Source organism: Aethina tumida, chromosome 2 (genome assembly GCF_024364675.1).
Source record: "Aethina tumida isolate Nest 87 chromosome 2, icAetTumi1.1, whole genome shotgun sequence".
NCBI lineage: Eukaryota > Metazoa > Arthropoda > Insecta > Coleoptera > Nitidulidae > Aethina > Aethina tumida.
Genome location: NC_065436.1, coordinates 4,695,998 through 4,708,971, shown reverse-complemented (window position 1 = coordinate 4,708,971; position 12,974 = coordinate 4,695,998). Strand labels below are relative to the sequence as shown.

At 25.4% G+C, this 12,974-nt stretch overlaps 1 protein-coding gene across 2 annotated transcripts in view; it reads left to right on the top strand.

Moving 5' to 3' along the window:
* The window catches only part of LOC109596261 (proton-coupled amino acid transporter-like protein CG1139), a 48,439-nt gene that overhangs the window by 24,751 nt on the left and 10,714 nt on the right, over window positions 1–12,974 (top strand). The window contains exon 1 of one of the 2 annotated variants that reach the window (XM_020011766.2): window positions 7,473–7,633. The exons of the other annotated variant lie outside the window; for it this stretch is intronic. Within the exon in view, the coding sequence (XP_019867325.2) occupies window positions 7,586–7,633 (48 nt within the window). The 5' untranslated portion in view covers window positions 7,473–7,585. Of the gene's footprint in view, window positions 1–7,472; window positions 7,634–12,974 lie in introns of those variants that run through there. 2 annotated transcript variants of the gene reach the window in all.

Sequence of the window (12,974 nt, the reverse complement as noted above, 5' to 3'; positions counted from 1 at the left end):
ATTTTTGTTATTAATTTCAAAAAAAAAAATACATCTATTTTCATCTTAGTTAAAAATTTTATATATTTTATATTATTTTGTTAATAATAATAAACATACTCGTATAATAATTTTTCTTATGATTATTTAAAATATAATAGTTACATATTTTTTTTCAAATATTATTATTAATTTTATATATATATATATATATATATATATATATATATATATATATATATAATATTTTCTTTCATTTATCTAAATATAATAGAAATTAACTGTTAATTTTTACATTAAATAAATTGAGTTTAAAAATACAAAGAAATTTTTGTTAACTATATAAACATAATGAATTATGTATAAGAGAAAACCTAATAAAAATGGGGCAACTTATAAAAACAAAAAGAAAGAAATCCAGAAGAATCAAGACATTCATAACGAAACGTCTTGAGTGGGTCCTATGTTAATTTCGTTTGGACCAAGTCCCTATTCCAGACATCCGAAAAACCGTTAGGACGTGCACTATCCCAAACTTTCGGTGTGGGTGTAAGCTTCGCTCTCTAAAACAGTGACGTAAGCGGTCGTTGGAGACACATCCATTTCGAAAATGTTGCTTTTGGCGACCGACAAAGCTGGAATGTCGCCAAAACGTTCCGTGTTTACTTCGACACGGGTCGCCGTTGTTTACCGTCTTTACTAGTGTATATAACAACTTTATTCATAAAGATCGATGTGAATGAAAAATGAGATGGGATCTCTTTGTCCAACTTTAATGTTGTTATTATTAATCTTACAATTAATTTATTACTGTGTGCTCATTTTTCATTTGGGTTGCTTTATTTTACCTTAAGGAGTTGTTGGAAACTTCCCCGTTGATGAATATCAACAAATGATATATGCATTGTTTTTGCCAATTACGTCACCGTTGATAAACTTCTTCAAATTGTTTATATTATGTGTTTTATGATCGATTTCAATGTGGTGTGATGTGGAATATGACTCTTTGATAAGGCTCTGGTGTTTTTCCATTGCTAATGTTAATAATACTAACGAATTTATTAAAATCAGTATATTCAAAAACTGGTTGTGGTAGGTTAAGACTTAATAAATATCTTTAAGGTCCTCGAACATCCTTGACCTGGAACACCAAAAATTACAAATTAATGAATAACTAATCCCATTTTTAAAAATAATTTTATACATCTTATTATAATTATTGTTTTGTAAAAATAAAACATGGACAAGTAAATAATATTTAAATGATAGCTCAGTCAAAATGAATTAATATTCATAATAATAACAAAAACACAGTTTCTTTTATTTCAAGAACAAATTAAATTATTTACATATATTTGTTTTATAATTTAATTTCATTTTATTTATTGACATATTTTTTGTTTTAAATGTATTGTTCCATACCATTAAAAATTTATAAATGAATATTTATTATTTTTATTAAATATATTTAATAAGTGAAATATAATACAATATATAATAAATAAAATATAATAAACATTATAAAAAATTTAAAAATGATTATTACGTATAGTTTATAATATATTTAATACTAATATAATTACTTACAAAACTACTAAAAGAATTTTTGTTTCTGAATTAATTATAATAATGGTGAATAAATTATAATAAATTTAAAAGGTTTAGGCAATTGTCTGTATTTATTTCCATTTTAATTAAGGATTTTATATATTTTATATTACTTATTTAAATAATTGTAAAGTAATATAAATATATTTTATTTTAAATAAGATATTTGGTATTAATAATAATAAAAAAAAATAAAATAATTTTGAACAAATTTAAAATTTTTAACAATAGGTAATTAATTATATTATTAGTTCTATATTTAAAAAAAAATTACTTATTTTCTATTTACTTTACAAAATTTTTATTATAATTAAAAACAGCAAATTGATTTTTATTAAACAATATATATTTAAATATATTATTTATTATTTTCATAAGAAAATAATCCATTTTTACATTTAATAATATTACATAATATGTAAAATAGAGATGTTTTAGACAATTGTGTTGTTTATGTACAGTTTAATTAATGATTTTACTTAATTTATACTATTTATTTAAATAATCGTAAAATGCTATAAAAATATTTTATTTTAAATAAGATACTGATGTTAATAATAATAAAAAAAATAAAATAATTTTAAATAAAAACGAGGAATTCAAAACTTTTAACAATAAGTAATTAATTATTTCTTTATTAACTTATTTTCATAAGAAAATATTAAAAAATCTATTTTTATATTTAATTGATAATACATAAATAATATGCCTTAAAAGTTTTAGACAATTGCTTATGTTTATTTCCTTTTAAGGATTTTTTGGTATTTTATATTATTTTTTTAATTAAAATTATATAAAAAAATTAAAATAATATAAAAATATTTTATTTTAAATAATATATATATATTTCAAATTTTTATGAAATTATTATTTATTTGATAAAATGTAGATAAGTATATTATTTATTAATTTCATAAATAAATATTAAACAATATATTTTATTATATTTAATAATAATAAATTACATAATTTAATAGTTTTAGACAATTGTCTGAGTTTATTTCCAATTTAATTAAGGTTTTTATGTAATTTATATTATTATTTTTTTAACTAATATTAAAAAAATATTTTATTTATTGGTATTGGTATTAATAATAAAAAACAATTTTAAACACGACCGAAAATTTCCAAATTTTTAACAAAAGGTAATTAATTATTTTAATACTATTTTATTACTAGTTTTACTTTTTAAAAATTTATTTTTTTCACAATATACTTGAATATACTTTTGTGAAATTTATATTATAATTAAAAACAGTAAATTGAATGTTATTAATAAATATATTATTTTTTTCTATATCTATTAATATTATATAATATGTGACATTTAAATGTTTTTGTCTTTATATCTAATTTAAATAATGATTTTAAGTAATTTATATTATTTTTTAAAATAATTATAAAATAATATAATAATATTTTATTTTGAATAAAATATTGGGATTAATAATGTAGAAAATAATTTTAAACAAAAATTAGAATTTCAAAATTGTAACAATAGATAATTAATTATTTTAATTCTATTTTATTATTAGTTTTATATTTCAAAAAATTTACTTGTTTTCAATAAATTAGTATTTATTAAATAATATATAAATAAATATATTATTTTCATAAGAAAATATTAGAATTTATTTTTTATATTTAATAATAGTACATAAAATGTCAAATTTAAAAGTTTTAAATAATTGTTTGTGTTTATTTCTAATTTAATTAACGATTTTATCTAACTATTTTTTTAAATAATTGTAAAATAACAAAATAAAAAATATATTATTTTATTATAGATAATACCAACATTTTTAACAACAGGTAATAATTTTTATATTTAATAAAATTTGCTTATTTCCAATTTGCTTAAGATTATTATGATATTTATATTGTAATTAAAAACAGTAAATTTGTTTTTATTGAATAATCTATAAATATTCATTATTTTCGTAAAAATAGTAATGTTTAATTTAATAATAATAAATTACATAATATATATAATAATTTTATAATTATAAATTTTAGACAGTAGTCTAGATTTACGCAAATAACAACATTTAATTTAAATTTTAATTATTTTCGTATACTTATTTTAGATTAACATCTTGTTTAACAACCTGGCACCTAAACATTATTCTAGTGCCAAAATATACTTTATTTTTTTGAGAGAAAAAACATTACCAGAGTAATAAATAATTAAAGACATATTTTATTACTAGTTAGTGTGAATTATTACATGGACAAAAATTCATAAATTGTAAATAATAAATTATTAATTTTTAATTCCAATGAATCGATCAATACTAAAAGTATTTATTATCTTGATAATTGTACTCATATTTACAACTTAATAATTATCAGATATATATCAAAATCTATCAAGTAGTCCTCGAAAATCCAATCGATAAAAAAAGTAATATATTATAAATTTAAGTTTAGAATAATATTTTGTTTCTTTTTAATGAGTCTGATTATATTTTCCAGTAGTTTATATAAAAATGTTATTTTATTATACCCATTTTAGCATCCAAGATCTTTCTAAAACCCAAATCAATTATTATTCATCATTTTTTATAACCCCAACTCAGATATTTCCTGTACCTATTAATCTTATTATGATTTATGGTATTCTGGGCCATTTTCTAATATGCCACCTCCCAAAAATATTTTCTATTAACTTTTTATTTCCTCGAACCTCCGTGGCACCACGACGAAGGAGTGTATTTTTTTTACCTGCCTATAATCTTCTTTATAGAAAATTTGTCGGAGGGTTTTGCGACTTTGATATTCCACCTGTAAAATCCTATTAAATAAAAATAGATGGTTTTACCACTTATCTATTAGATTCTTTGAAAACCTTTGTTGGTTTAATTGCGACATTTTAATTGTTGGAAATTAAGTTAATAAAATATTTCCTGAATTGATAACAATGTGGAAAAGGGATTAAACGTTTACGAATTAGAATTATCTTAAACTTACTGTTAATTACCACATATTAAGCATCCGTTTTCACATTAAGTTAATAATATAGTTTTAATAACCAATAAAGCTGATATAATTTATCAATTATTATTATTATTATATTGGCTTATAGTCTTAATTAATATATTCAATAATTAAGACCATAAATTTAATATTATACAATAGTTATGGTATCATTTACAGTTTAACTTTAAAAATAGTGATATAGTAGTGTAAACGGATTTTTGTATTGGTGTAGGTAAATAATTTGTTTTCAAATCGAAGTATAAATAGTAACACAAGGTTATTTTCACAAAACTTTATCCAGCATCCAGACTCCCGATATTCTATTTATAGTATCATTGGATGTAATTCATTGCACACTTTTATATCGTTGATTGGAATTAAAGCTGCATCATTTTTCTACAAAAAAAAAAAAACTATATTGATCGTTGATTAGAATTTCAAACGAGTTAGTTATAATATGATAATCAAAATGCACACGGTTGTCATGAACAAAATTAATTAATACTGTAACACAAGATTTGACATTTTGTTTGCACAATAAATTATAAATAATCGAATAATTTATATGGTCATAATACAAGCTTTGAGGCGACGTCTCCGTGTTTAAATTTAAACAATAAAAAGGAACTGTCTGTCACTGTTAATTTAAGCTAATTGGTGTCTTACAATTAGTTCGTGCTAATAAATTATTAAGCAAATAGTGTCAAAGTCACATTTCTATCAAAATATTATTTAATTAAAAAAATTGGGTGTCAAAGTCACATTTATATGCAAATACTATTTAATTAAGAAAATTGATGATGTGATGATTTGTAATAATTTTATAATTGAATTTTATTAAATAATATATAAATAAATATATTATTTATTATTTTCATAAGATAATTATAAAAAACCTATTGTTTATATTTAATAATATTATATAATATGTCATATTTAAAAGTTTCAGCCAATTGGCTGTGTTTATTAATAATTTAAATAATGATTTTATGTTATTTTATTATTTTTAAATTAATTATAAAATAAAATAAATATATTTTTTATTATATTCATAAAAAAATTAAAAAATCTATTTTTTGTATTTAATAATACTATATAAAATGTCAAATTCAAATGAATTTTTAAATAAATTTATTAATTATATTACAATTTTTTTAATATTTTGAAAAACGTTGGGCGCCAATTGATAAATTAATGAATGAATCTGTCTAAAATTACGTGAGTTCATTCATTTTAGGAATTATTATTAAAATTATTAATTTAAATATTTTTTCAAAATATTTAAAATACTAATAAATGTTGAAGGGAAATTATTATTTTACATTTATTAATCTTGAAAATGTTGGGCGCCAATTTTATATAACAAACTCAAATTAAGTGTACTACATTAAAATTTCATATAATATTTATAAATAATGTAATATTAGCTTTAAAAAAATGTTATAATGAATTTTTAAATAAATTTATTAATTATATTACAAATTTTTTAATATTTTGTAAAAAGTTGGGCGCCAATTGATGAATTAATGAATGAATCTTTCTAAAATTATGTGAGTTCATTCATTTTAGAAATTATTATTAAAATTATTAATTTAAATATTTTTTCAAAATTTTTAAAATACTAATGAACGTTGAAGAAAAACTATTATTTTACATTTATTAGTCCTGAAAACGTTGGGCGCCAATTTTATATCACCAAATATATAAAAAACTTAAATTAAGTGAACTATATTAAAATTTCATATAATATTTATAAATAATGTAATATTAGATTTAACAAAATGTTATAATATATTTTTTAATGCATTTATTAATTACATTACAATATTTTTAATTTTTATAAAAAATGTTGGGCGCCAATTTTAATGGAAACTTTTTGTATCTCTTATAATAAATTAAATAATTGTGGTCAGAATATTATTTTCATAATAATAATAATAATAATCATAATAAAAGAATGTTACTTACAACACAATTTAGTCATAGTTTAATTAATATATCTTATAATACTATATAAAAGTTAAATTTAAAAGTTTTAAATAATAACTTATGTGATTATTTCCAATTTAATTAACTATTTTTCTGTCACTGTTAATTTAAGCTAATTGGTGTCTTACAATTAATTCGTTCTAATAAATTATTAAACAAATAAGTCACATTTTCGTCAAAATATTATTTAATTAATAATTTTATGATTATTACACACAATAAATATTCAGTTTCCATTGTCTGAATAAACTTCAGAAACGAGTCACTTGTTTAAACAAATTTTGCAAGTAAACTGGTGAAATTCATCAGATTAAAATTTCCATCTACTTTTTTTTTTTTGTTTTTTGTACCAAAAAATTTGATTTATTTGAGTCATTTTTATTTTTCTTTGTGGAAGTAATAAATCATTTGTAAGTAATGTACAAAATTGATTATAGTATTACTGAATGTTTCTACAGAACTGAGTCACTGTCTAAAACTTTCCATTCACATATACTATATAATTTAGTCTTTGGTACCAATTAACTGTGTTAATAATTTCACAAAAATATTAAAACAAATAATAAATTTCCAATAAATAGATGTGTAAGTTTTTTCGGTTTAGTGCACCATTATGAAATGTGACTTTGGGGAATCCCGTTTTAGATTCAGATGCCATCTGTCGTTACCGTTCCGTGCCTCGTCACTAAAACAACATCTGCAAACTACAGAAATTGATCAAAATATTAAAATCACAAAAGGGAATGACGTTTAATAAAATAATCAGATTAGGCCCTAAGGACGAAGGATGTCGCACACAAAAAGATCGAACTTTTGCATTGTCCAAAGGATAAAAGCCAACCAGTAAGCCGAGTTCCTCGAACAGTCTCCCCTCTCCCGTCGGTTCCGTGGCGGCGGTTGGTGGGGGACCCTTAAACCTATTTCTCCATGAGCATAGCCACATTAAGCACCTAACTTTAAGAGATCAAACAACAAGTTGTGCTTTTTAGTGTGTGTGATCCAATTGATTAATCTACAACCACCCCCAAACATGAACAAGAAAAACGGTGATTCCAAACCCCTTCACGGGGCATACAAGGTAATTAATTATTAATCATTTTTCTTAAGTGCCGGTTATTTTGAATTGACGTGCTGCCAACTGTCTGTTTAACTCAATTTTTTTGCCAGTTTGGCATTCTTGACTTCAGAATTAATATACAAACTTTTGGCCCTAATGGGGTAAAATTTAATCGACGAAAATCAACGCAAACATAGGAAATGGTTACAGGATGTTACCAAGTCGTCGCGAAATCAACCGGTTCTTGTACCCCGTATAATACAGAGTGGTGACGTCATGGAAAGTTACCGGCTGGTCTCAGCTTGTGACTTTCGGAAGCCGCGTTCTTGTTAATTTACATACAACTTGCGGCCCAGCTTTTTTATTTAACTTAATCGGTGCTGGTACTGCCTAGTTTTGTTAATCACATCCATCACCAAACCACAAAATCATTCATTATTGATTATTTTTTTATTATTAATTGAGGTATGGAGGTGGGAGGTTGTGTTTACAAATTATTGCACGTGCAAAAACTATTTTTAGGTCGGTCAGTAAAAAGCTTCAAGTGACGCAACATTGCCTGCCACGAGATAAGCTTTTTTTTATTTAATCATTGGAGTCAATTTTTTTATCTAAGTTAGATTTCACGTGTATAATTTTGCAATTGGTGTACTTTTTGGAATTTTATCAACTTACTCGACAATATTTACTTAGTTATCTGACTGACATAAATCAATTCGTTGTTTTATATTGTCAAGGGCCGAAATTTATATTTTTAGCATGGCTGATTAAATCTTTCATAATCGATTAAGTTTTGTGATGTAACTCAAATTGACGCCAATAATGATTAACCGTAGATTATTATAATAATGACATAATTAGATACAGCTTCAATATGGTGGCATCTGTTTTTTTACGAGAAGAAGTATATAAAAATAGTTAACTTCGACTTTTTTTGTATGAAAGTGTGATGAAATAATTCAGACTGACAAAAATATTTATGAACGAAAGTTAACTGTAATCTTATCGCGACTTTTCGACGCCCCCGGTACTTACGCCAGTACTAATTTGCAAGTCAAAGCCGCCTCGAAAATGCAAACTATATTGTTTGATATTTATGTATGCGCAAATTAAAAATTTGGCCTTGTACATATCAACGGTTGCGCCTTCCTTTCCGATAAGACAGTGTCGAAAAAAAAAAAATAAAAATAAAATAATCGAGTTTGAATTCTAGGCGAAACTAGGAAAAATTTCTAGTCGTGAAAGTCGTTTCGTATTCAGGAAGAGTGGTCGCTGTGTGAATCTTTGAAACTAGTGACGCAAACAACGGTTTATTTAGCTATTTTGCTTAAGAAATTGAGTCACTTATTAAAGCGTTGAAACTCAATAACTGGATTAGCACGTAAATCGAAGATGTGATAATTTTTATGCGTTGGAAGCATGAACGAATCACGCTTCTAATGTCAAATTTCGAGTGGTGCACACGCTTGGAGTACGACCAAAAACGTGTCAACGAAAAATCCAGTGCCTAGGATGTCCAGCATTGCACATTATTGGCACCAAAACAACGTCCCACACACCCAACAACAAAACGTGTGCACCCAAGACGAAAACGGCTTTAATTAGCGGCCACGATTTTTGTTGGAAACAACGTATCACCCGGCATATCTGACATAACAGTACTGCTACATCAGCTCACATGTCGGGTGTTGCGTTGGTCACGAGATTTTCTCCCGGCGCAATTTGTTTTAATATAAATAGACTCGGGACTCGGTTTTGTTCATTTTTGGCGCACACCGAGTGTCTTCTGTAAATTGCCCATTAACATTTGTGTTTATTCTTCTGAAAACCGGGACCCGGCGTATTCTATTATTATGCAAACTGTTGTGTAAATTGTTCTTGGGTACGCATTCTTTGAATTGTCCGTAACAATAATAGAAGAACAGTTTTCTAAACCAGCATGATGAATATTTATTGGGGAATGTGCACAAAATCTATTAAGTGCTGTTTAGAAATACGTCCAATAAAATTATTAGCAAAAATCAAGGTCAACGATCTACAATGCTAAAAAGTGATGATGTATTCCCCAATTATCACTACTGATGACCAAAAATTGCGAGTACGTCATGATTAGTCATGTCGTACTTATGTGCTAATGACTTGGTCTGGTTTCTGTTTTAACTCTTTGTGTAATGAGACTTTTTAGAAGAGTAGTACTGTTTCAAACTTTGTTAGTTAATACATATTCAACAAAATTATTAGCAAAATTCAAGGACAACGTTTTACAATGTTTAATAGTGAAACTGATGATGTATTTTTCAATTATCATTACTGAAGTCGTACCAATATGTTAATAACTTGGCCTGCTTTTTATTTTAATTGATTGTAATGAGACTCTTTTGAAGAACTTTGGCAGTTCATAGATGTTCATCAAAATTTAGGCAGTACCAACCATTACCCATTTATAAATTGATGTTTAGAAATATATATTCAATAAAATTATTAGCAAATATCAAGGTCAACGTTCCACAATCTAAAGAGTGAAATGATGATTTATGATGATATTCCTGAGATATCAATACTGATGGTCAAAAATTGGGAGTACACCATGACCAGTTAGATTAACTTGATTTTGTTTTTGTTTTAACTCTTGTAATGAGACTCTTTAGAAGATCAGTACTGTTTTAAACTTTGGCAGTTAATAGATGTTCATCAAAATTTAGGCAGTACCAACCATTACCCATTTATAAATTGATGTTGTTTAGAAATACATATTCAATAAAACTATTAGCAAATATCAAGGTCAACGTTCTACAATTTAAAGAGTGAAATAATGATATATATTCTTCAGATATCATTACTTATGGTCAAAAATTGGGAGTACACATGATCAGTTAGACTAACTTGGTCTTGTTTTTGTTTTAACTCTTGTAATGAGACTCTTTGAATGATGATGATATATATTCCTCAGATATCATTACTTATGGTCAAAAATTGGGAGTACACATGATCAGTTAGACTAACTTGGTCTTGTTTTTGTTTTAACTGCTTGTAATGAAACTCTTTAGAAGATCAGTACTATTTTAAACTTTGACAGTTAATAGATGTTCATCAAAATTTAGGCAGTACCAGCCATTACTCATTTATAAATTGAAGTTGTTTAGAAATACATATTCAATAAAATTATTAGCAAATATCAAGGTCAACGTTCTACAATCTAAAGAGTGAAATGATGATCTTTATTCCTCAGATATCATTACTGATGGTCAAATATTGGGAGTACACCATGATTAGTTAGATTAACTTGGTCTTGTTTTTGTTTTAACTGCTTGTAATGAGACTCTTTAGAAGATCAGTACTGTTTTAAACTTAGGCAGTTAATAGATGTTCATCAAAATTTAGGCAGTACCAGCCATCACCCATTTATAAATTGATGCTGTTTAGAAATACATATTCAATAAAATTATTAGTAAATATCAAGGTCAACGTTCTACAATCTAAAGAGTGAAATGATGATATATATTCCTCAGATATCATTACTTATGGTCAAAAATTGGGAGTACACATGATCAGTTAGACTAACTTGGTCTTGTTTTTGTTTTAACTGCTTGTAATGAAACTCTTTAGAAGATCAGTACTGTTTTAAACTTTGACAGTTAATAGATGTTCATCAAAATTTAGGCAGTACCAACCATTACCCATTTATAAATTGATGTTGCTTAGAAATACATATTCAATAAAATTATTAGTAAATATCAAGGTCAACGTTCCACAATCTAAAGAGAGAAATGATGATCTTTATTCCTCAGATATCATTACTGATGGTCAAATATTGGGAGTACACCATGATCAGTTAGATTAACTTGGTCTTGTTTTTGTTTTAACTGCTTGTAATGAGACTCTTTAGAAGATCAGTACTGTTTTAAACTTTGACAGTTAATAGATGTTCATCAAAATTTAGGCAGTACCAGCCATTACTCATTTATAAATTGAAGTTGTTTAGAAATACATATTCAATAAAATTATTAGTAAATATCAAGGTCAACGTTCTACAATCTAAAGAGTGAAATGATGATCTTTATTCCTCAGATATCATTACTGATGGTCAAATATTGGGAGTACACCATGATCAGTTAGATTAACTTCGTCTTGTTTTTGTTTTAACTGCTTGTAATGAGACTCTTTAGAAGATCAGTACTGTTTTAAACTTAGGCAGTTAATAGATGTTCATCAAAATTTAGGCAGTACCATCACCCATTTATAAATTGATGTTGTTTAGAAATACATATTCAATAAAATTATTAGTAAATATCAAGGTCAACGTTCTACAATCTAAAGAGTGAAATGATGATATATATTCCTCAGATATCATTACTTATGGTCAAAAATTGGGAGTACACATGATCAGTTAGACTAACTTGGTCTTGTTTTTGTTTTAACTGCTTGTAATGAAACTCTTTAGAAGATCAGTACTGTTTTAAACTTTGACAGTTAATAGATGTTCATCAAAATTTAGGCAGTACCAACCATTACCCATTTATAAATTGATGTTGCTTAGAAATACATATTCAATAAAATTATTAGTAAATATCAAGGTCAACGTTCCACAATCTAAAGAGAGAAATGATGATCTTTATTCCTCAGATATCATTACTGATGGTCAAATATTGGGAGTACACCATGATCAGTTAGATTAACTTGGTCTTGTTTTTGTTTTAACTGCTTGTAATGAGACTCTTTAGAAGATCAGTACTGTTTTAAACTTTGGCAGTTAATAAATGTTCTTTACAATTTAGGCAGTACCAGCCTTTTTCCATTTATAAATTGATGTTGCTTAGAAATACACATTCAATAAAATTATTTACTACAGTACTATTTTAAACGTGGACACTTAATAGGTGCCTATTAAAATTTGGGGTAGTACCTTTAAATCATTAATAAATTATACACAGTTCTATTTCAATCTGATACTCGATGAACAATAGTCGACTTGATGGTTTTGCAACCTATTTGCATTTGCTATCTCCATATGTCGCACTTTTCAGGATGTTTATATTTGATCATACCTAACATACACCCCTTATCTTATCTTAAGGCACACGCAGAATCGAACTGTTCGAACCATATGTTCGTCGTTACAATCTTGATGCGTTTATTTATAAAAAGAGCGGTAGCAAGAAATTTGCTTCGGTCGTGACGTTTTGGAATTCGGTTTTATATTTAGACGTTCTCTAGCTGCGAAGAAATTGCAGGAATCAGAAGTGGCACACGCTGCAAAAATAGCGAAATTCCGTTTTTAATTTTGTCTCTGGTTCTCGGTAATTATCTGTGGAAAAATGTGCGGACTGTTTTTACCTTTTTGGGCTCACTTTCTCCCCGGCCT